The sequence below is a fragment of the Carcharodon carcharias genome, chromosome 22 (assembly GCF_017639515.1).
Source record: "Carcharodon carcharias isolate sCarCar2 chromosome 22, sCarCar2.pri, whole genome shotgun sequence".
Classification (NCBI taxonomy): domain Eukaryota; kingdom Metazoa; phylum Chordata; class Chondrichthyes; order Lamniformes; family Lamnidae; genus Carcharodon; species Carcharodon carcharias.
In genome coordinates, this window is record NC_054488.1 from 46,306,139 (window position 1) to 46,330,619 (window position 24,481).

Consider the following 24,481-nt stretch of genomic DNA (forward strand, 5'->3'; position numbering starts at 1 on the left):
TGAGATTAAAATTGGAATGCTCAAAAGGCAGAATTAGAGGAGTGCAGCTATCTCAGAAAGATTATAGAGATAGGGATAGGGCCGAGGTCTTGGAGAAATTTGAAAGGGAGTTTTAAAAAAAAGACGCTTTGCTGTATCGGGATCGACTGTAGGTCATCAAGCACAGGGATGATGGATGAATGGGACTTGGTACGAGTTAGGACTTGGACAGCACAGAGTTTTGGATGACCTAGAGTTTAGAACGTCAGAGGCCGGTAATGAGTGCTTTGGAATAGACATGTCTGGACAAAGGTTGAATCCTAGACTGATTCCTGGGATGGAGGAGGCTGTTCCAGAAGGACAAATTGAGTGAAACAGTCTATATCCTCTGAAGTTTAGAAAAACAAGAGGTGTTCTCATCAAAGTGTACAAAATTGGTTGAAGAGTCTGGAATTAGGAGTCATAGTCTCCGGAGAAGGGGTCGGCCATTTAGGACTCAGATGTTCATTCAGAGGGTTGTGAACCTTTAAAATTCTCAGAGGGCTGTGGTTGCTCAGTCACTGAGCATACTCAAGAATGAGGTCGATAACGTCTTGGCCAGTATCTGCCATGATCTTACTGAATGGTGCAGCAGTAGGGCCTTTTGGCCAACTAATGCTCCTATTCCTTACGTTCTTCTAAAGTGCTGGAAGGTTCCAGGCTCAATCCATAAGTTGCATTTAGCTGTTTTCAGCAGTGACAGTGGGGAAGATGCTACAATAGTGTCTCAGGAATGGGATCCAGGCTGATATTATCTCGTGGCTCCGGCTGGAAAGTACGAGTGGTTGTAAAGCAAGGACAGGACTAGACTGTAAAACCCCTGGTTGAATAGCTCACCAGTACTCATTCAGCTTATAGACAGAAGAGTAAGTGAGTAAGTGAGAGCCCCAGATGAATGTGGAGCTGTACTCGACAAGAGTTCAAGAGTTCACACCTGTAAAAACCTGAAACTGGAGGGCAAGAGGGGTTCAGGACAACTGCATCCTGCAAATAACTGTCAGATGTGATGAATTTGATATCACCAACATGGCTTCTCAGAGTGCAATTAGTGTGCTAGTATTACAGTTGTGTGAAGAAACAATAGCTGCTGAGATTCCTTTCAGGAAAAAAAATGTATTTTTGAAAACTGAACTGCTTATTTTGAAGAAATGGAAGATAGCATATTTTATTAGAAACTTTAGCAGCGAAACTGCCATTCTCTGAGTGGTCTGTGACAAAAAGCAATTTCAAAAGTGTAAAAATAACAATTGTCATTTTACTGCAATGGGATGCCTTTGATCATTTGTTAGTTTGTGAGGCATTGGAAGTTATTGCACCCAGTTGAGAAAATGGTTTGCTACTCGAACAATAGTTCATCACCTGGATGTTTTCGAGAGGCGAAATCTGACGCTTAACGGTGAAAATATATTTTTTAAAAACCCGGCAAGCAAAAAAAAAACAAACGCCATGCAGCTTAATCCCAGCAGGATGATGGGCATTCCCGCAACTGCTGAAGAAAAGTTCTCCAAGCTGTTGGTCAACAATGCTAAAAAAACAAAAGCCGATCAGCGGGAGGCGGCCCGTTTCTTACGTGCAGTCCTGATTGAAGGAGGCGCAGAGAGGGGCGATGCGGGCTCCCTCTCCACCGGCATCACTTTGGCTCATTGTCAGCGCTCCGCATCCGAGCCTTGGCACTGCGCCCGCTCTAAGCGGCGACTCCCCGCAGCCGATCACTCGCCATTCAGCCCCGATCCCCAATCAATACGCAGAGCGGCGATCATCCGACTACGTCACCTTCCACACCCTCTGGCCAATGGGGGGCCTCACGTGGTGAGCCATCCCCCTAGATAGCCCCGCCTCCCTCCAGCGGGGCTGAATCTTATTGGCTGCAATCCCTCGGTTATTTTCCTCACCGGGTTGCACTGGCTCGTTTCCGTATTGCCGAATAGGAGCTTGGCCATTGGTCCAGTGCTAAGTCCATCAAATGCCCATTCTCTTACTCCTTTCACATATTTGTTAATTTAGTTTATTTGGTTTTGACTCAAAAGAGTTACCTCCCCTCACACCTCCTTTCTGCTCCTCCCATGTTGAAGGCGATTTTTGCGTTTGATTGACAGGCGAGCTACATGGTTGTATGATGTTTGGTGGACTATATGGACACCTGGAAAATTTTAGCTTTTAGCTTTGCTGCCTCTTAAAAGTTTAGAACCACTGTTTTCACTTTTAAGAACAAAGGTTGTAGGGGAGACGTTTCTTCCACGATTGGCTCGGATGTAATATGATGGACCCCACCAGAACAGTATTCTGAAGAAATGTCTTCGCTCAGTGGGCAAGGCCACTAACCAATGACCAGCTTAGCCACACAGGCCATGAAGATCCTAGCTTTGACCTCCCGTCTCTGTATTACCGATCTCAACCAAAGTAGCAGTTAAAATGTGAAGCTCTGAAGAAGACCCATGCAGACTCGAAAAATTAACTCTGTTTCGCGCTCCACAGATGCTGTCCGACCAACTGAGTTTTTCCAGCATTTTCTGTTTTTATTTCAGATTTCCAGCATCCATAGTATTTTGCTTTCAAGTTAAAATATGATCATTTGACCTCAAAAACTTTGGGCTAAGAATGGGATAAAATAGTCGAGTGTTGTTCCTCCCTGAACAAAAATTGCATCTGTGTGCATGTTTGGTAAGGACAGTTGGAACTGGCTCTGTCACTGCCACTGCCACTGACCTAGAATCATAGAATGGTTACTGCACAGAAGGAAGCCATGCAGCCTGTCATGCCAGTACTGACTCGCTGAAGGAGCATTTCTCCTGGTGCCATTCCCCTGCCTTTTACCAATAGCATTGTACATTTTTCCTTTTCAGATAATATTCCAATTCCCTTTTGCATGCCTTGATTGAACCTACGTCCACCACACTTTCAAGCTGACCATTCCTGATCCTAAGCACTCTCTGTGCGAAAAAGTTTCTCCTTGTGTTGCCATTGCTTCTTTTGCCAATTACCTTACATCTGTGCCCCCTGATTCTCAATCCTTCCACCAATTGGAACAGTTTCTTCCTATCTACTTTGTCCAGATCCCTCATGATTGTGAATACCTTTATCAATTCTAAATCAGACCTTAATTTAACTATGTATGAGTTTTAGCATTCACTTTAGGAAGAATATATTGTTCTAGAAGAAAGTCCATGGACTATCCAGCTTGCTACCTGGGTTTAACACTCCATTGTATATTGAGACTTGACAAATATGGGTTATATTCCTTACTGGCCTATGACACTCAAAGTTCAGCCACCCATGTGAATAATTAATTTTTTATGAACATAGGGACAGCAGTAGGCCATTAAGATCCTTGAGTCTGTTCGGTTAGATCATTGATGTTCTATATTTCAACTCCACTCACCTAACTTTGATCTATGCCCTTTGATACCTTTACCTAATAAGAATCTAAATCTTAAAACATTTCAATTAATTCAGCATTCACAGCCTTTCGGGGAAGATAATTCAGATTTCCACAACCCTTTGTGTGACAAGGTGCTTCCTGATTTCACACCTGAATGACCTAACACTAATTTTAAGATTGCGACCTCTTGGTCTGATTCCTCGCCAAAGGAAATAACTTCTCTTCTATCTCATCTTTTAAATTCGGCTTAACATTTTAAACATCTAAGTTAGATATTAGACTTTAACCCAGTGGAAACGTACCATGGAGCTGTTACTGCTTATGGAACCATACCTTAGCATAAAGATTGACAGTTCAGAAACAGGCTCTTTAAGCCACCAGGTCTGTGGAGGCGCTTATATTCCTCACAAGCCTCCTCCCACTATATTTACTGCTTCTCACCCTGCCCTCATATTTCTCCATTTGTTTCTCGCTCATTAATACACCAACCGTTCTCAAAAGCATAGATGCATTTAAGGGGAAGCTAGATAAACATATGAGGGAGTAAAGAATAGAGGGATGTTGATAGGGTTAAATGAATAGGGATGGGTGAAGTCTTGTGTAGAACATAAATACTGACCTATTTCTGTGCTGTACATTCTTTGTATGGTAATTCTATGTAAATATGCCTATGACACCAAGTGCTGTCTTCCATGTTGTTAGCTGTAGCTTCCAATTTGATACTATTTGCAAATTTTGATACCATATCTTCAATTCCTGAGTCCAAATCATTTTTGTACACCATAAGGAACAATGGTTCCATCATGGATCCCTGCTGGATAACACTTCCCAATTTCAGCCAATCTGAAAATCTCCCTCAACCCCTCCCGTCTTCTGTTTTGTAGCCATATCTCAATCTATTCTGCTACATGGCCCAACTCCACATGCCCTGACGTTTGTCTGGAGTCTCTTATATGGCACCATATTGAAGGCTTTCTGATAGTCCATGTATTCCACATCCAGTGTGTTGCCTTTTTCTGCTCTTTCTGTTACTTCTTGTTTAAACCTGATCTTCCTTCCACAAATTCATAGTGACACAGCATGAATTCACTGTCTTCTGAAAAGGAAGAATGACAAGTACGATTAAAATAATGGGTCTTTAAGTTGGACCACAGGCTTTTTATATCCACCTAATTAGGTAGAAAAAGATTTTATAAAATCGCATGCGAATCACTGCACCTCAGACAACGCAACATTTCTATAATATTGCAGTGAAGAATCAGGCTAAACAACATAGCCAAATCCTGGAATGAGGTTTAAGCATCCAACTACTCATTCAGATGAAAGCGCTATTGACTGAACCAAGCTGATTGTTTTCACAAACGTGTTTCAATAAAATATACATTATCCACCAGCTCCAGCCATCATGTGATGCCCAAGCTCTATAAGATAGCAAAACCATGTAGTTGCCATTTCTTCTAAAGACAGCGATTCATAGTGAGATATTGTTCCACAAGCTAGGATGAAGTTGCTCCAGGGTTCTTAACATTGACTCTGGGCCCCATGCAATGAGAGCATCAAGTCAAACATGGACTCAGTAGCACCATGACTAACTGACCTGGTTGAGTCCTGAAGGACATATCAACCAAATTGGGCCTGTGGCAGGTGGTTAGGGAATCAACAAGGGGGAAAAACCTACTTGACCTCGTCCTCACCTCACTACCTGTTACAGATGCATCTGCCCATGACAGTACTGGTAGAAGTGACCACTGGATTATCCTTGTGAAGACAAAGTCTTGTCTTGTCTTCACAATGAGGATACATTCCATTGTGTTTTGAGACACTACCATTGTCCTAAATGGGATCAATTCATAATAAATCTAACTGCTCCAAGCTGGTCATTCAAGAGGTGCTGTGGGCCATCACGAGGCAGCAGCAGAATTGTATTCAAGAAGGCAGCTCACCAACACCTTCTTAAGGGCAATTAGGGATGGGCAATAAATTCTTGCTTACCCAGTGACGCCCACACCCCATGAGTGATTTAAAAAATGCCAGGGAATCAACCCTGAAGGAGTGCAGGACAGCATGCCAGGTGCAGCACCGGGCATACCTAAAAATGAGGGGCCAACTGATGAAGCTTCAACACAGGACTACATGCATACTAAATAGCAGAAGCAGCATGTGATAGACAGAGATAAGCAATCCCACAATTGACAAGTCAGATCCAAGCTCTGCAGACTTGGCACATCCAGTCATGAAAGGTGGTGGACAATTAAACAACTAACATGGTGAGGAGGTTCCATAAACATTACCTTTCTCAATTATGAGGGAGCCCAGCACATCAGTGCAAAAGACAAGGCTGAGGCATTTGCAACCATCTTCAGCCAGAAGTGCCAGATGGTTGATCCATCTTGTCCTCCTCCTGAGGTCCCCAAAGTCACAGATGCCAGTCTTTAACCAACTTGATTCACTGCACATGATGTCAAGAAATGGCTGATTGTACTAGATACAGCAAAGGCTATGAGCCCTGACAACATCCCAGCAATAGTACTGAAGACTTGTGCTTCAGAATAAGCTGTGCCCCCAGCCAAGCTATTCCAATACAACTACAACACTGCCATTTTGGCCTCTATCTAACAATGTAGAGAATTACCCAGCTATGTCCTGCACACAAAAAGCAGGACAAACTAATCCTGTCAATTACCATCCCATCAGTCTATTTTTGAACATCAGTGTGATGGAAGATGTCATTGACAGTGCTATCAAGTGGCATTTACACAGCAATAGCCTGCTCACTGATGCTCAGTTTGGGTTCCACAAGAGCCACTTGGCTCCTGACCTCATTACAGCCTTGGTTCAAACATGGACAAAAGAGCTGAATTTCAGAGCTGAAATGAGAGTGACTGAACTTAACTGAGTGCGGCATCAAGGATGCCTAACAAAATTGAACTCAGTGGGGATCAGGGGAAAAATTCCCATGATTTGAGCCGTATCTAGCACAGAGGAAGATGGTTGTGATTGTTGGAAGCCAATCATCTCAGCCCCAGGACATTGCTGCAGGAATTCCTCTGGGTAATGTCAAGGTGCAACCATCTTTAGCTGCTTATCAGTGACCTTCCCTCCATCGTAAGGTCAGATGTCACTGATGATTGAATAGTGTTCAATACTATTTGCAACTCCCTAGATACAATTCCCTAGAAGCAATCTATGTCCATATGCAGCAAGATGTGGACAACATTCAGGCTTAGGCTGATATGTAGCAAATAATATTCGCACCACACAAATGCCAGGCAATGACCATCTTCAATAAGAAAAATCTCCCCTTGATATTCAACAGTGTTTCCATTGCTGAAATGCCACCATCAACATCCTGGGGGTTACCATTGACCAGAAACTTAACTGGTCAAACCATATAAATACTGTAGCTACAAGGGCAGTTCAGAAGCTTTGAATTCTGTGGAAAGTATCTCACCTTCTGACTCCCCAAAAGCCTCACCACCATCTACAAGGCACAGATCAGGAGTGTGATGGAACACTTTCCACTTCCCTGGTTAACTGCAGCTTCAACAGCACTTAAGATGCTTGACACCATCAAGACAAAACAACCTGCTTGATTGGCACCCCATACACTGCCTTAAATATTCACTCCTTCCACCACCAGTGCATGGTGGCAGCGATGTGTGCTATAAACAAGGTGCACAGCAGCAACTCACCAAGCCTTTTGCAACTGCACCTTCCAAGCTCTCAACCTCTGCCACTTAGAAGGACAAGGGTAGCAGACGCATGGGAGCACCACCATCTGCAAGTTCCTATCCAAGCCATAAACCACGCTGACTTGGAACAACATCAAAAACCTTGAACTCTCTTCCTAATAGTACTGTTGTTGTATCAACACCAGATAGACTGTAGCAGTCCAGAAGGTGGCTCACTATCACTTTTGCAAGGGCAATTAGGGATGGGCAATAAATGCTGGCCTTGCCAGCAATGCCACATCCCATGAAAGAATTTTAAAAAGGCACCAGTTAACAGGTATCTTGTCCAAGTGGTTATGTGGGTGCATCTTTTGCTGAATTTATTTAAGTTGTTTCTTTCATTGACCTTGTTGATAATGCAGCTGATGACTGAGCAGAACACGATGACTTGTGAGTATAATTAGCTGCACTGGTACTATTTCTGATTCCACTTACTCTACCTAGGCTTACTGATGCAAATGTAAGCACGGGATTACCACCCATCTGTTTTACTGGCGAGAATCTGTTTTTGAGCAGGGTTGTCCGTTTTATGTTTTAATCTGCACTAGATAACAAAAGTCTAATTTTCTTGAAGTGGTGTCTGGTTCTTGTCTACAGACAGTCATTGTTTCCTGGCAAAATCACCACATGATTTAAACTCTCCGTGATACTTCAAGGAAGCACCACATCAGATGGCTCCTGTGCTTCATAACTTACTCATTAGCAAACATGAGACTACCCACAGCTTTCCAATAGTAAGGCATTCGACTCTGCAACTGTACAACTGCAAACATATGTGGCTCCCTTTGCTGCTGGCAGTATGCCAGTGTTCTGTTCAGCTGCCATTAACAACATCTTGTTATAATGGCACCTTTAACTCGATAATCTTACCATGGTGCTGCACAGATGAGTAAAGCATGTCAAATAGTAACATGAGAGTTAGGGAAGATGGCCAAAAGCATGTCTGAAGAACTAACCTTTGGGAATCATTTTGTACATAAGAAGACCAGAACAAAAGCGGAGAGGTTTAAGGATGAAACTTCAAGGATGAATGGCTGAGACAGCTGCCATGGATGGTGAAATATAGTTCGGAGTTGCAGAGGAACCCAGAGTCAGAAGACTAAAGAGCATCAACAGGGATACAGCTGGAGGAGGTTCCATGTGTAGAATTAAACAGGTAAGTCTATTTTAAAATAAGGATTAGGATTTTAAATTCAGTGCATTGGAGGATGCAACCAATGCAGATTGGTGAGAATAAGAATGATGGACAAGCAGGATTTTGATTTTTTCGTTTGTTCATGGGATGTGGACTACAGCCCAACCCTAATTGTCCGAGAGATGGTGATGGTGAGTCATATTCTTGAGCTGTTGCAGTCCATGTTATGTCCATGTTGCAGTGCTGTTAGGTAGGAAGTTTCAGGATTTGACCCAGGCCAGGACTTAGGCAGCACAGTTTCAGATAGTTTGGAGCTTGAGAGGCTGACAAGGAGAGCGGTAGAGAAGTTGTGCATGGAATTTATAAAACATGAAAAAAGTTTCAAAGGCATTGGGGGTGAGATAAGCACAAGCAATGTGTTGGTGATTGATAGCCTCACAGTTTAATACTCGTCTTGGATGAATAAGAAACACATCAAGGTTGTGCATTTGTTGGGGTCAGCCTGAAGAAAAAATGCCATTGAATAATGATTGAGGTGCACTTAACTCTCCTATATGTGAATGGAAACAGATCTCCATTCACTTGCATATTTGGGTTCACTCAATCAGGTGAATCCAACTGAAAAATCCTCCACCCATTGTGTCAAAATTTGCAATGTCCAAAAAAAAAAGCTAGTCAGCAGTAAGCAAGTCATTCAACAGGAGAGAACGCACTTAAATAAACGTACCCATATAACAATTAATAGGTAAAGTTGTAAAATAGTCGAAATAATGACTCCAATCTTTAAAAGAGGTGGGATGATAACGGACAAGGCAAAAAAAGTCCAAAAAACCCAGCAAGGTGAGGGATTGGTCCCTGGTGATTGGGCTGGGAGAGAGATCCTGCGATACTCGGGATGGGGGAAGAGAGCTTGGCAATTGGAAGGGTTGTTGCGGGTGATGGTTGGTGACTGGGGGCAGGAGAAGCCAAAGGCTTTGTTTAGAAGCCCAGGAGTACCGCTGAAGCCCCCACCTCCCTTTCACTGCCGAGTTTTCAGAGTTGTAGGAAACCTGTGCACCAGCAGCTGATTTTAAATCGGGCTCTCAATTTCACTGTGGAAACTCTACTTAATTATGTTAATGAAGTGTTCCGCCCCTCCACGGCAAGACACACGGATAGCCTGATATCTGCCGTTGTTAAAAAGGTAATGGGGACATGTGCGAACGTCAGCAGTCTATGATTGCTGATTGTTTGAGGCTAGGTAAAACTGTAGCGTGCAATACTCTGCTCCCGAATGAAATATTTCTGATGTGTGCCCAGAACTCCCTTTTTAAATTTTTGCCAATTAAAACCATTTCAGTCTAATTCCACCCATTATGAGGGTGATTCCCATTTCCACAGAAGGGTGGCGAATTACCTGCCAAGATCGTTTATATTTAAGATGCTTAAGCCAGCAGTTGACATTTGAAATTTTTCCTGCCTATTAGTCTAGTGACCGTGTTACTGAACCAGTAATCCAGAGGCTTGGTCTAATGAAGTGGAGTCACAATTTCAACTCTCACCATGGCAACTGGGAAATTTAAATTCAACTCATTAAATGAACCTGGAGTAAAAAGCTAATATCGGTAATGGTGAGCATGAAGCTGCTGGATGGTCATGAAAACCCATCTGGTTCACTAATGTCCTTTAAAGAAGGAAACCTTCCATCCTTACCAGGTGACTCCAGCCTCATATCAATATGGTTGATTCTTAATTGTCCTCTGAAATGGCCTAGCAAGTCACTCAGTTGTCTCAAACCACTACAAAAAGGTCTAATAAAGAAATAAAATTCATGGACCACCCAGCATTGATCCAGGCACCAGACACAACAAAGGCACACTTGGCCCATCAACCTATAGAGTCCTGCTTTGCTAACATCTAGGGGCTTGTGCCAAAACTGGAAGTTCTGTCTCCCACAGACTAGTCAAGCCAGGGCCTGACATAGCCATATTCACTGAATCATATCTTTCAGCCAACGTCCTACACTCCCCCATCATCATCCCTGGGTAGGTCCTGTTCCACTAGCATGATAAACCAACCAGGGGTGGTGGCAGACTGGTATAGTCAGATGGGAGTGCCCCTGGGAGTCCTCAGCATTGACTTCGGACCCCATGAAGTCTCATGATGTCAGGTCAAAAATGGGCAAAGAAACCTTAAGCTGATTACCAACTACCTCCCTCCCCTAATACTAAATCAGTATTCCTCTATATTGAACACCATTTAGAATAAGCACTGAGGGTTAAAAAAGGCAGACAGTGTAGTCTAGGTGGGGGACTTCAATGTCCATTGCCAGGAGCAGCTCGGTAGCACCATTACTGACCAAGCTGTCTGAGTCCCGAGGGATATAGCTTCCAGACTGGGTGCATGGCAGGTGGAGAGGGAAGCAACAAAAACCTACTTTACCTTGTCCTCACCATCCTACGTGTCTCAGATGTATCTATCCACAATAGCATAGGTAGGTGTGACCACCTACCAGCTTTTCAGCAAGAAAAGCAGCAACCAAACAACACAGTGAGGACAAATCAGAAAGCGACATCACAGCACAAAGAGTCACGTGACATTATTATACTGGTAAAGTTTTAATTTACTTTCTGGTTAATTAATTTAAATTAATATTAGATCAATTAATTAGTATAAAAACTAAAGTCAATTTGATCATATATAATATAATCACAATCAGTGTTCAATTAATTAAATGCATCTAGGGGATAAGGTTTAAATATAATAACAAGGGATGGGAACACTGAAGTGTTCTGAATTTTTTAATAAGTTAAAATCTGAGGTGTACAGATAATAAGTTAAGTAAAAGCATTTAACTTAAGCTTCCTATAAAATGAAGTGACGTCAACACAGGGAAGCAGCTGATTGGTGAGGCTTTATTTATTTAAGTCTTAAGTTCCTTTCTGTTAAGTCAGTTAATAGTCTAATAAATAAAGGCACGCCAGGGAACCTCGGTCCTGTGGGGTCTACATCCTGTTCTGTGTGGGAACTCCTGCACGGCATCTCATTTGTCATCAACTAGAGAAGCTTGAACTCCAGACCTTGAGGCTTCAATGACAGCTGGTGTCACTGTGGTACATCGTAAGACCGAGTGTTTCATAGACAACACATTTCTGGATGAGGCCATCTCACAGTTTAAAGATGTACCGGGAGAGAAGGCATAGATGACTACCAGGCAGTCAAGGAGGACCAGGCAGGTAATGCAGGAGCCCCCTCTCTCCACCTGGTATTCAGTTCTGAATGTTAATGACATTGATGGTTTCTCTGGGGTGTGCAGCCAGGGTCAAGCCCATGGCACCAAGTAGCTCAGCAGTACAGCACAAAGAAGATTGGGAAAGTAACAGTAATTGCAGATTCCACAGTTCGGAGAACACATAAGTATTTCTGTGGCCACAGAAGTGAATCCACAATGATACATTGCCTCCTTGCTGCTTGGAACCAGGATGTCACAGAACAGCTGCAGTGTACTTTGAGGGGGGAGGGTAAGCAATTACACTGTGGTTACATTGGTACCATAGACATAGGTAGAAAGAGGGTTGATGCCCTGAAGGCAGATTTTTTGGAGCTAGGAAAGAAACTAGCAAGCAGGAATTCAGAGGTAGTAATCTCTGAATTACTCCTGATGCTATGCGCTAATGAGTTGACAAGTAGGATAAAGCAGATGAATGTATGGCTGGACAGATGATGCTAGAAGGAGGGCTTTAGATTTCTAGGATATTAGGACCAATCCAGGGGCAGATGGGACCTGGAAAGGCCGGTGGGGTTGAAAGGAGCCAAAATCAATGCCCTTGCGAGGTGTTTTACTAGTGCTATTGGGGAGGGTTGCAATGAACTTGGCAAAGGAATGAAGATGAGGAGATAATACTAGAGAGGATAAACAAGATGCAGAGAAATTTGGGAGAAACAGAGAGTGCTAGAGTAAGAAATAGTAAGGTATTAGATGGGGTCTGTGTAAGAGTACAATAAGGTCTAAATTCGGTTTACTGTTCATGTATGTGAATGCACAGTGTGGTAAATAAGGTTGGTAAACTGCAAGCACGGGTAGCCACATGGGAATATGGTGTTGCGACTAGACTGAGTATTAAGGTACATGGCCTGGGTTGTACAGTTATCCAGGAGGCAGCGGTAGTCTCTGCAGACTGCACTGAGAAATGCGAATTTACCTAGTTTGTTGTCTGCAGTGAGAATTTCAACTACTTATTGCAGCATGACCACCAACAAGAGGATCAGCGAGGAATAACAGTGAGGCATGTTCCCTGCAAAACCGTGTCTCTCTGAATTAAGTCAGTCTTCAGTTCAAAGGCAAATGCGTGTTTTACTATGATTTGAAATACTTTTAGACACTTTAAGCACTTAAAAAAAATCTACAAACCTTTTAAATAATTTAAAAAACTGTTTAAAACTTTTAGAAACTTTTAATTATTTTTAAACACTTTGACAAATTTTGACTGCCCCGGGGAACACCTTGAACAAATTGTCTCGGGTTAAACAGGAACTGTGAGTTCATAGTGGACCTTAGAACCTGAAACATGTAAAATGATCAGAGAAAAGAGGAAGCGGTGTTTCCATAAAATAAATTTAAACCTCATCGCACACCAGTAGCACACAAATATCCACCCTCTCTTTCTTGATCTGGAATGATTCAGAGTGATTCAGAAGTTTATTCCGCACCCCCTGCCCCCCCCAACCCCCACCCCACCCACCCCACACTTAAAACATGTGCAGAGAAAGGATGTGCAAAAACTGGAGTTATAATCCTTATTACACATTAACACAAAGTACTATCAGAAAACAAGTGCCTCATCTGTAATCCTTTGATTTGGAATTTGCCTGAGACGTCATTGTCCAACTTGGATGTCTTGTTCTCAAGTGAGAGTGAATCAAGTGACCATTCAGATTCACATAATACGACCTCTTCATATATTATACATAGCTCTTTGTACTGTTCCTAGTTATTTATTGAACTGAGCAAGGAGTTTCCAGAGTTTTATCTCCAGTGCAACAATAATAATTCATTTTTCCTGATTGAAGATGTAAAATGGTTTCGGAAAAATCAGCTTTCCTGCCTTAGGATGAATATCTTTGGGATTTTAATATAATTAACATTTCTGACTTATTTCTCATATTTAACAAAATGTGAACCACTTGTCTGTATTTCTTGGCGTTTGAGTCTTTGTAATGAAACAAAGCAATGGTACCGAAGGAAATTATTTGCATATATTTTAGTTTGTATGATTATTTAAAATGCAGGCCTACATGGTACCAGCCTAAAAATTCCTTCTAACTGCCTTAGTATTTTACTATATATCCATACACAATAGAGAAAAGTAAAAACTGGATTATTCAGCAGATTTACTGATTTTGTTAATGTGATATTTTAATTGTTTCTATGGATGCAAAATTTTTCTAATTGATACATTCATTTAAAAGTGAATGTTGATTATCTGTGAGGTTAAGCAATGAAGTGACTCATCACTGTTTTGGGCTCAGCTTGGCAATGAGCAGTGGAATGGTGCCATGCTATATAATTAAATACAGTCCATTAGGAAGGCATGTTTGTAATGAATCACATGATGTCAAAATGTCAAATAAGTGTTTTAGATTAACATATATTTAGTTAAAGAATTGAGAGATGGTAGCCCTAATTTTTAATAGCTGTTCATTGTTGCCCTGCACACTGCCAACTATCAATTCCTAATCAGCAATGGACGTACTCCACTGCTGTAACAAGATATAACATCATATTGCTCCTTCCCCTCCCACCGAACACACGTACACAAAGGGAGAATATTATTATTTTTATTGTAACTGGAAATGGAGATAAATATAGGATGTTTTTGTATCTTGAAAATATGAAAACAATGTTGGTTTTAATAATGTCCTGAGTCTATTTTCAGATAGCCTGAAAAAAATAATTGAGCGTACAGGATTTTTAAAAAAAAAATGCCAGCTTCTGTTTAATAAAGTTTTTTAGGAGAGGATGGCAGCACTGGAGAAACTTAGTCCAAGAATCAAATCATAAACCCCAGATCCTGCAATGGCCGATCTGCTCCCCAGCAGACTTTACATCTGCTAATATTAGCTCTGATTTAAAGAGTGTTAAATCCAGCATTACATTGGGGAACCAGCCCAAATTCTCCCAGTACAGGTCCCCGTCACTTTAGAGTGGCTCATCGGGGCCATCAGAAGAGGCTCCTTCTGAGCACATTGACACACAATGCAACTTCCTGCTTTTGGTGCAAGTGTGTGCATATGCACATGCCAGAAGTTACATTGTCATTCTGACCCTCAGCAATTGCCACTATTAGGGCTGCAAAATCTGGGACAGGTGTTCAGGAAAGATAGGAATGAAAAGAAAGGAGGAGGGATGGCAGTATTGATTAAGGTGAACATTATAGTGCTTGAGAGAGAGATGTGCCAGAGGGGTCAAGGACAGAATCTATCTGGTTAGAACTAAGAAACAATAGAAGTACACTACTCTGTTTAGTCTATAGGCCATTAATTATTTTTCATGACATATGGGCATCACTGGCAAGGCCTGCATTTATTGCTCATCCCTAATTGCACTTGAATTGAGTGGCTTTCTAGGCCAAGTAAGAAGCAGTGAAGGGGCATTCTAGGGCAGTTAAGAATCAACCACATTACTGTGTATCTGGAGCCACATGTAGGCCAGACCAGGCAAGGATGGCAGATTTCCTTCCCCAAAGGGGATTAGTGAACCAGGTGGGCTTTTATGATAATCGATGATAGTTTCACGGTCACCATTACTGAGGTTAGATTCCAATTCCAGATTTTATTAATTAAATTTAAATTCCACCAGCTGCCATGTCCCCAGAGCACAAGCCTGGGCCTCTAGATTGCTAGTCCAGTGAAATAGCCACTATGCCACCATTCCCTTCCCCCTCCATCCCCACCCACAACTAGTGGGAAAGATATAGAGGAAGAAATTTGCAAGGAAATTACAAAGAGGTGCAGAGTGCACTGGTTGAGTGCACTGGGGATAGCAAAGGCTGTGGGGCCCCAGAAAAATCCTGGATGGACTGCTGAAGATTTGTGCTCCAGAACTAACCGAGCTTTTCCAGTTTGGCCCCAGCACTGGCATCTACCGACAAAATGGAAAAGGGCCTAGATACATGCTGCCCACAAAAAGCAGGATAAATCCATTCTGACCAAATACCACCCAACCAGTCTACTTTCAATCATCAGCAAAGTGATGGTAGATGTCATTGACAGTGCTATCAAGTGGCACTTATTCAACAATAAAATTGCTCACTGATGCTCAGTTTGGGTTCCACCAGGACCACTTAGCTCCAGACCTCATTACAGCCTTGGCCCAAACATGGACAAAAGAGCTGAATTCCAGCAGTGAGGTGAGAGTGACTGCCCTTGACATCAAGACGGTATTTGTGGCATCAAGGAGCCCTCGTAAAAATGAAGTCGATGAGAATTGGGGAAAACCCTCCACTGGCTGGAGTCATACCTAGTACAAAGCAAGAAGGTTGTTGTGGTTGGCTGCCAATCATCTCATCACTGCAGGAGTTCCTCTGGGTCATATATTAGGCCCAACCATCTTCATCTGCTTCTTCAATGACCTTCCCTCCATTATAACGTCAAAAGTGAGGATGTTCACTGACTGCGCAATGTTCAATTCCATTCACAACTCCTCAGATACTGAAGCCTGCTTGCAGCAAAACCTGGACATCACTCAGGCTTGAGCTGATAAGTGACAAATAACATTTGTGTCACGCCAGTTCCAGGCAATGACATACAATAACAGAGACAGTCTAACCATCTACCCTTGATTTTCAATGGGATCACCATCACTGAATCCCCCACCACCAACTTCCTGGGGGTCCCCATTGACCAGAAACCAGAAACACTCTCCACTGTTCTCATTCAGAAAACCAGTTGGTGAATGATGATACTGGAGACAATCTTTACTCAGTCTTATATTTATTTACAGAGTGAAACATTACAAACATATACCTCCTAACTCAACCCCACATGGTTTCAGTAAATGTCTCTATATGTCGTGAAGTAAAACTCCAATTATTGTCCTCCACCTGCAAACACAAACACATAAAACACTGGCAGGTCAGAGGCTGGGTATTCTGCTGTGGGAGTCTCAGCTCTTATCTCCCCAAAGGCTCTGCAACCATTTACAAGGTACACATCAGGAATCTTATGTAATATTCTTTGCTTAACTGGATGAGTCACTCAGAAAGCTCGATACCATTCAGGACAAAGAAGCATGTTTAGTTGACAGCCCATCCACAATTAAAGTCATTCACTCCTTCCAACACCAGTGCACAATGGCAGCACTGTGCACTGTCTACAAGATGCACTGGAGCAACTTGCCAAGGCTTCATTGGCAGCAGCTTCCAAACCTGTGAACTTTGCCACCAAGAAAGACAAGAGCAGCAGGCACGTGGGAACACCATCAACTGCAAGTTCTCCTCCAAGTTACACTCCATCCTGACTTGAAATGATATTGCCATTCCTTCATCGTTGCTGGGTCAACATCCTGGAACTCCCTACGGAACAGCACTGTGGGTGTACTAAACCACATAAACCATAATAGTTCACTAAGGTGGCTCAGGGGTAATTAGAGGTGGGAAATAAATGCTGGCCTTGCAAGTGGTGCCAAAGCCCATGAATGAATAATTGGTTTATTGAAAAAGCAGATAATTTTAGTCTTAACTAACTGTAAAGTTTTTTAAATGTTCTGTATTGGTCAGAACTTTGCTAACTTGAAATTTTAATTTTAAACTTAGCACTGGTTCCTGCCATTGCTTGTGTTCATTTGGCTGGAGTGAATGCTTGACGAGTAGATCTCTCTCTTGGTCTCTCTCTCTCTCCCCCCTCCCCTACCTCACAACAATTGTTTTCAATTCAGTCTCTGTTGGCAAGGCTCAATGCAACCACATCTGATTCAGAGAAAGGATGTTGTCTGCACCAAGTAATCATACACTGTAAAATAAATGCTACATTACACATGATGTGATTAATGGTGAGTCATCACTCCAACACTGGTGGATGCCATGAGAGTCAGCGCGAGAATGGAAAAGCAGCAGAACAACAGATGTTTCTGTCTCACTAGAAAAAGAAGTGAGTTACAAAAAACAAAGTATGAATAATGTTTAACTTTTCGCTTTGGAAGGCAACAAAAGCAAAGTTTTCACAAACATTATGAGGTAATGAATATCATATAGCTTTTAATTCTGGTTATATAGAATCTTCAAATAACTAAGATGTGAAGATGAAAAGCCTAATTAATAGCAATATGACTAAAGAGTCTCCAAATCTTCTAATCTCTGGGGAGGGAAATGAAACCATTTCTTCTTAAGCGTGACTTGTGCCTCCACTATTCTCATTTAGAAAACTAGTTGGTGAAGGACGTTACTGGAACCAATCTTTACTCAGTCTTATTTTTTTTTTAAACAAAAACAGAATTACCTGGAAAAACTCAGCAGGTCTGGCAACATCGGCGGAGAAGAAAAGAGTTGACGTTTCGAGTCCTCATGACCCTTCGATAGAACTTGAGTGAGTCCAAGAAAGAGATGAAATATAAGCTAGTTTAAGGTGTGTGTTGGGGGGGGGGGGGGTGGTGGAGAGAGAGCTTCTCTCTCTCTCTCTCCACCGCCCCCCCCCCCCACCCCACACACACACACACACCTTAAACCAGCTTATATTTCACATCTTTCTTGGACTCACTCAAGTTCTGTCGAAGGGTCATGAGGACTCGAAACGTCAACTCTTTTCTTCTCCGCTGATGCTGCCAGACCTGCTGAGTTTTTCCAGGTAATTCTGTTTTTGTTTTGGATTTCCAGCATCCGCAGTTTTTTTGTTTTTATTTTTTTTTAATTCTTTCGTGGGATGTGGGCATCGCTGGCAAGGTCAGCATTTGTTGGCTATCTCTAATTGCTCTTGAACTGAGTGACTTGCTAGGCCATTTCAGAGGGCAGTTAAGAGTCAACCACATTGCTGTGGGTCACATGTAGGCCAGACTGGTTAAGATGGCAGATTTCCTTCCTTAATGGGCATTAGTGAACCAGATGGTTTTTATGACAATCAAGGACAGTTGCACAGACTACCTTTCAATTCTAGATTTTATTAATTGAATTTAAATTCCACCAGATTTGAGCATATGCTCACCAGAGCATTAGCCTGGGCTTCTTAATTACTAGTCCAGTGACATTACCACTATGCCACCATCTCCCCTGTTGATTTACAGTGTGAAACCTTACAAGCATATACCTCCTAACTCAACCCTACTCAGTTTCAGTAAATGTCTCTTTATATGTCCTCAAGTAAAATTCCAATTAATGCCCTTCGCCTGCAAACACAGTTGATTTAAAATTAAAATCTCCTCTCATTTTATTGGTCCAGGGACATTGCATATGCACAGGAAGCTCCCATTGGGGTTTCAAATGTCAATGAAGAGTTTGCAAGTGTGAACAAGGTTAACACTTTGGTCACCTTAATTAAGGAGGGATATACTTGTATTGGACGCATTTCTTGGAAGATTCACTAGACTGATTCCTGGGATGAGGGCTTTGTCTTATGAGGAAAAATTGAGCAGGTTGGGCCTCTACTCACTGGATTTTAGAAGAACTAGAAGTGATTTTACTGAAACATAAAAGATGCTGAGGGGGCTTGACAGGATAGAGGCTGAGAGGATGTTTCCCCTCATTGGGGGAATCTAGAACTAAGGGTCACAATTTCAAAATAAGGGTACTCTCATTTAAGCCAGAGATGTGGAGGAATTTATTTTTTTATTCTTCCACGGGATGTGGGCATCACTGGCGAGGCTAGAATTTATTGCCCATCCATAATTACCCTTGAGAAGGTGATGGTGAACCACCTTATTGAACTGTAGCTGTCTAGTGGGTTGTTAGTGTTTGGGACTCTCTCCCCTAGTGAGCTGTGGGGGCTGGATCATTGAATATATTCAAGGTTGAGCTAGATAGATCTTGGAGAGACACGGGAATCAAGGGTTATGAGGGACAGGCAGGAAAGTGGAGTCAAGACCACATCAGATAATCCATGATCTTATTGAATGATGGAGCAGGTTTGAGGGGCCAAATGGCCCACTCCTGTTCCTATTTCTTATGCTCTTATTAACTCTATCAGGGCGAATATTAGAAGGATGTCCTCAGCCATGCCTTCAGCAGGTTAACCTCAGAGCCAGCTGGAGGGAGTGATGGCTATCACCAAGCCATCTTTCTCTACTGGGATAATTCTGGGCCTTGACCACTGCATTTGAGGTGGCAAGCAGCATTAACTGGGGCAGAAAATTCATGCCCTTGTTCACAAGCTGCTATTTGCACAAGATCTATGGGGAATGGTGGTTTCAGGGGCACGGGTGGGAGGAAATCTCAATAGGAGCAGTGGGATAACAATAAACTTCAGTCCTATGGTTTCCAACATGATCCACCAGTATCAAACTGTGAAGGAAAATTTCACTTCCCGTTGTCTGAAAAATAACATATTTAGTTGAAGGTATTAATGATTGAATAAACGCTTTGATAAAATAGATTTTATTTATTTTGCCTTCGTTTATTTTCTTAATTTTCTCCACTCCTTTTCTGAACATGCAGACTCACAGCAGCCCTCTGGTACCACACCCAGGAGTCGCTTTTCATGTGCAGCAGAGATAGTGACTGCTGGCAGCCTGAAGAGCATATTGTGGAACCGTTTTTACTCGATGTCCACAAGAATGAAAAGATATCAGACTAACAACTGGTTTGCTCTTGTTTTCAGGCACAGGGTTCGTGATTCAAAATCAGCCTCCGCCTGGTCCTGTTGAGACAATCAGTATGCAAACAACGCGCTGCTGGCTTATTTCATTGTAGCGTTCTGATGAAAGTGACCCACAATGCTGGCTGGCTGAACACTCAGCAGGGGTCCCAGCAGTTTGCATGTGTTCCAGCTAGCCCTTAAAAGCAGCCTGCTTCTCTTAAAGGGGAGCTGCGCTCTTTAGAAAGAAGCTGACTCCACATGAGTCAGTGACAGGAAAAACACTCCTGATGGAGCAACATGATGGGCGGAATCTTGCGCTCTCACTGGTGGCGGGTTTGGAGACGGGAAGGGCATGTACTTATAGGCGAGATGGTGGTGTACCCTAACCCTGCCACCTCCGCCTGAACTAAGCTCTGGGCGGGAAGGCCCATGGTCGATTTTCTCACCTTGCTGCTGATTGAGTGGCCAATTAAGGATCGCTTAAGGGCCGCATCCCACCACCACTAGCTATCGGCAGGCCTGTCGTCATGTGGCATGTGTGATTGCTGCTGTCCAGGGTGGGGGCTAGCCTGATCAAGGGACTGAACATCAGCAAGTGGGGGACGGGCCTACTGAGAAACACTCCCTTGTTCCAAGCACCCCCCTCCACAGCACTTCTCTCCCCAAGACCCCTGCACCGCAAATGCCCTCCCCCACCCACAACATCACTTATCTTTATCTTGGGTCACTCCACGTTCTTGGGACTCCAGGGGGTGTTCTTCTGGCAGCAGCCACAGCCTCCTCTTTGGCACTGCTGAGCACAAGAGCTGCCTGCCTCTGACTGGCCAGCAACTCTCACTGGATGAGACTTCCACCCTCAGGGACCTGATTCCAGAGGGAGGCTCTGCTGTTGGCCTTGCCACTACCTAATTGGCATGTGGTTCGGCATGCCCTCCAGTAAAGAGGCAGCGTGGGTCACTTGCCAGCTCTGACACCTCAACAAGATTCTGCCCAGTATCAAGGATCAATTAACTGCACAGGCCAGATACAGAAAAGGCAATGGGCCCTGACAACACCCCAGCAGTAGTACTGAAGATTTGTGCTCCAGAACTAGCCACGCTTTTAGCCAAGCTATTCCAGTGCAGCTGACCTTTCTGCCACAGTGCACCTAGGGGCTGGGAACTGTTGAGAGCCCCTCGAGCTGTACAGCTCAAAATGAATGTCTGCATTGAATGCTAATTGTATTATAAATGTATTGAAGCACCTCAGAGTGCAACATGATGTATGTTGACAACACCAATACCATTGTCTGATTGTCTGTAATGACCATATTGAAATGATTGGAATGTTAATTGATTCTATTGATGCACCTTGTAATACATGTTGTAAAAATTAAACCTGATTGTAATTTTGTGATTGTGATTTTGAAATGGTTTGGAATGTTCTTCCAGATATTTTATGAATAAAGTATATTTTTTCAAAAAAAAAAATTCCAGTGCAGCTACAACACTGGCATCTACAGGACAATGTGGAAAATTGCACAGGCATGTCCTGTTCAGGAAAATCAGGTCAAATCCAAACAACCCAATTATTGCCCCCACAGATTACTCACACTTATCAGAAAAATGACAGAAAATATCATGTCTGTCGATGGTGATGGCCAAAAAAGTTGTTTTGGTCTTCCCAGAATTAAACTGGGGAAAACTTTGACTGATCCACAACTCAATGTTGGTGTAATACATTGAAATACATTTTGGATTGGTTAATATTTAAACTTTTATAGGAATAGCTCATAGAGTGTTCACCAAAGTCATACTTACGTGTCTCTTCCAGGAACTAAAAGCACAATCAGGCTGCCTACTAGAAGGATGTATTATTCATAAGGTAGCATAAAATCAGGGTCTATGCTTAATTCAGAGGAGTGCTGGCCTTGTGTCCCCACATCTCTCTGCTTTGTTTCTGAATAACACATTGCTGAAGATGAGCATAGGAAAGACTTGGTGGCTATATACACCCTGAGCGCACAGAGAGTTCAGAAATAAAATTGTCTGCGGACAATTTCAAAAGATATTTTCGATCTTGCAATGCAATAAGGGCCCAAAAACATTGCTCATGTGAGTATTCTCAGGCACAATCCTGTCATTGTTTTGTTCAGAACCATTCAATCTATTGAAAATCAAAATAGTGAAGGTATAATGTGGGGTGTGTGCATATTGTGGAAAACATGGCCAAGGTGCTCCCCTTCAGTGTGTGGTTCAAACAGCAGAACTTTCACCTGTCCTTTTGAATCCAACCAAATCCAATCCATTACCCTGGTCAATTGGGGCTGGGGTGCAGTCTCAGAATTGCAGAGCCTAATTTTGACAGGCTTCCTGCTAGCACAACCCACCCCGACCAATGCAAATTGAAATGATGCTTCAGTGCTGGTTCCACCAAAGCACTGTAAGAGCCTGTGAGGGGACTGAAAGGAGCTTAAGCAACCCAAATGCCGGAGTTCATGCAGAGTTCATGTCTAGAACTTTCAGCAAATATTTGTTGAGGGCCAGTCAAGAGGAAGAGGAGGAGGTGATTATATGTACCTCTCTCTCTCCACAGCTGATACCATCATTTTCCAGGCAAGATTAGGGAGAAGAGTCAAAGTAAACCATGCACTGACTGAAGCAGATGTTTGGATGACCCAGTTTCCTGCCTTAACAGTTTATGGTTCTGGATCAGGAATGAATCATGCATTTCAATGTTTTTGAACGTCTCAGGTTTATTTCAGTTACTCTATTCTTTCCAACTTTTGGAATAGATTTTAAGGATAAGTTTAGCATTTGACCTTATAAGGTTACCATGTTGGCTTCCTTCCCATGGGCCAATGAGGTTTACTGTACACAGCTGAGCAGCAGGAACAGAATGTCCGACATTCAATATCTCTAATGTCTGGAATACCCAAAACTCAGCCAAGGCAACAGCCCGGGCATTCCAAATGACTTCAGCACTGCTGGGTTATAGAGGGGAAACACTTGACCTCTAAGCATTGACAGCAACAGGATTAAGTTCAAATTTCATCTCCCTTCATGTACAATGCAATAGGTTGCTGCCACTATCTGGTTTGAACCTGTGATGCATGAACATTTGCAAAAGGTGTTAGAAAGCTATTGCTGTGTCCATGGAAGATTCACACTATCTCATATCACACATGGCTTTACAAGCAGAAAGTAGTGATTGAGGAGGGAGTGGTTGGAGGGGTAGACGTGGGGGCCATAACTGATCTAGGATACACACCACATGCAAAGTAATTCACTATTGACAATAGCCGATTATGTTGTCAGAACAAATATCACAGAGACAATTATGTTAAAGAATTAAAAACAGGGTTTATTGGTATAAATGGTATTCAGCAATCTGAAGGGTCACAGCTCACATTTTAAGATAAATTCTGCTTCTGTTTTGGTCGTGTCAGCACACAGACAAACATCCATATTCCGCCAATGTTTATGAATGTGATTAGTGTCAGCTGAACTAGACATGACTTGTGATATGGTAGTCATGATAATGAAAAACATATACATGGAGATGATCTAAAGATGGGTCTTGAAGATTTCAAGTGCTGGAGCTGCAACTATTTCCTTTGGCAACTTGCTGTGCTATGGGATTGCTTTTGGAAAATAAGATTGCTGATTGTTTTGGAAACAAATGGTCTTTGTAGTTTATGTGGATGTCTACCTCATGTTTTGTCATTGCCATAGGGTACCAGGTACTTGTTTCTGTCAATTCCCACAGTCCATTCCATATTTTTATGGTCAGTGTACTTTACTCCCTCCTTAGCTGTAGTGATTCCCATTCCAAACCTTGAACCAAGGATGTGACACTGGTGTATTTCCCATTCTGGCTCGTACAGAACCCTACAACACATCTTTGGATCACTTCAACCTTAATTATATCTCTCGCCGTATGAGGATCCCAAACACAACTTGTGTACTTCAGGATTGGACAAACAAATGTTTGGTAAGCTATAATTCTTATATTTTGGTTGCAAGACCAAAGATTCCTCCCTAGAAATTCAAGAACCCTGTTTGCTTTGGATATAATCTGCCGAATGTGAAATTCCTATTGAAGATTGTTTTTAAGATGAACCCCCCCAGGTGTATTTTCGTTTCTGCCCGTTGAAAAATTTGGTTACATAACTTATAGCTGTCTTTTGGTGGATCCTTTTTGTTGATATTGCGCATGACATAGCATTTTTGGCAGTGAACGCCATCTCCCATTGGTCCTGTCATTTTAGCAATTTCTGATGACCATCTTGCAGTGAATTGATATGATCATGGCTTTCCCTGATACATAGACCATGCAGTCATCTGTAAATAGTCATGCTCTGTTTTTCAGCTTGTTGAGAAGGTTGTTTCTGTATGTGAAGATGAGTAAGGATCCCAATACAGTTCCCTGGGGAACTCCAGAGAGGAAATCCCTAGGAGAGGATGATTCCCAATCACA

At 42.6% G+C, this 24,481-nt stretch overlaps 1 protein-coding gene and 1 long non-coding RNA gene across 8 annotated transcripts in view; both read right to left on the reverse strand.

Moving 5' to 3' along the window:
- wipi1 (WD repeat domain, phosphoinositide interacting 1) overlaps window positions 1-1,818 on the reverse strand; it is a 61,282-nt gene extending 59,464 nt beyond the window's left edge. For 3 of the 7 annotated variants that reach the window (XM_041216776.1, XM_041216775.1, XM_041216774.1), the window contains exon 1: window positions 1,589-1,817. In XM_041216776.1, the coding sequence (XP_041072710.1) occupies window positions 1,589-1,662 (74 nt within the window). In that variant the 5' untranslated portion in view covers window positions 1,663-1,817. Of the gene's footprint in view, window positions 1-1,588 lie in introns of all 7 variants that reach the window. The other 4 variants (XR_005946576.1, XM_041216777.1, XM_041216782.1 and 1 more) reach the window with 4 other exon arrangements.
- A 2,455-nt stretch (window positions 1,819-4,273) lies between these two features.
- On the reverse strand, window positions 4,274-8,272 carry LOC121293887. Its single transcript, XR_005946630.1, has 2 exons — window positions 8,085-8,272; window positions 4,274-4,493 (listed from the first exon to the last, which is right to left on the reverse strand). It is a non-coding gene; the product is annotated as an uncharacterized LOC121293887 (long non-coding RNA).
- Window positions 8,273-24,481: the final 16,209 nt, after the last annotated feature.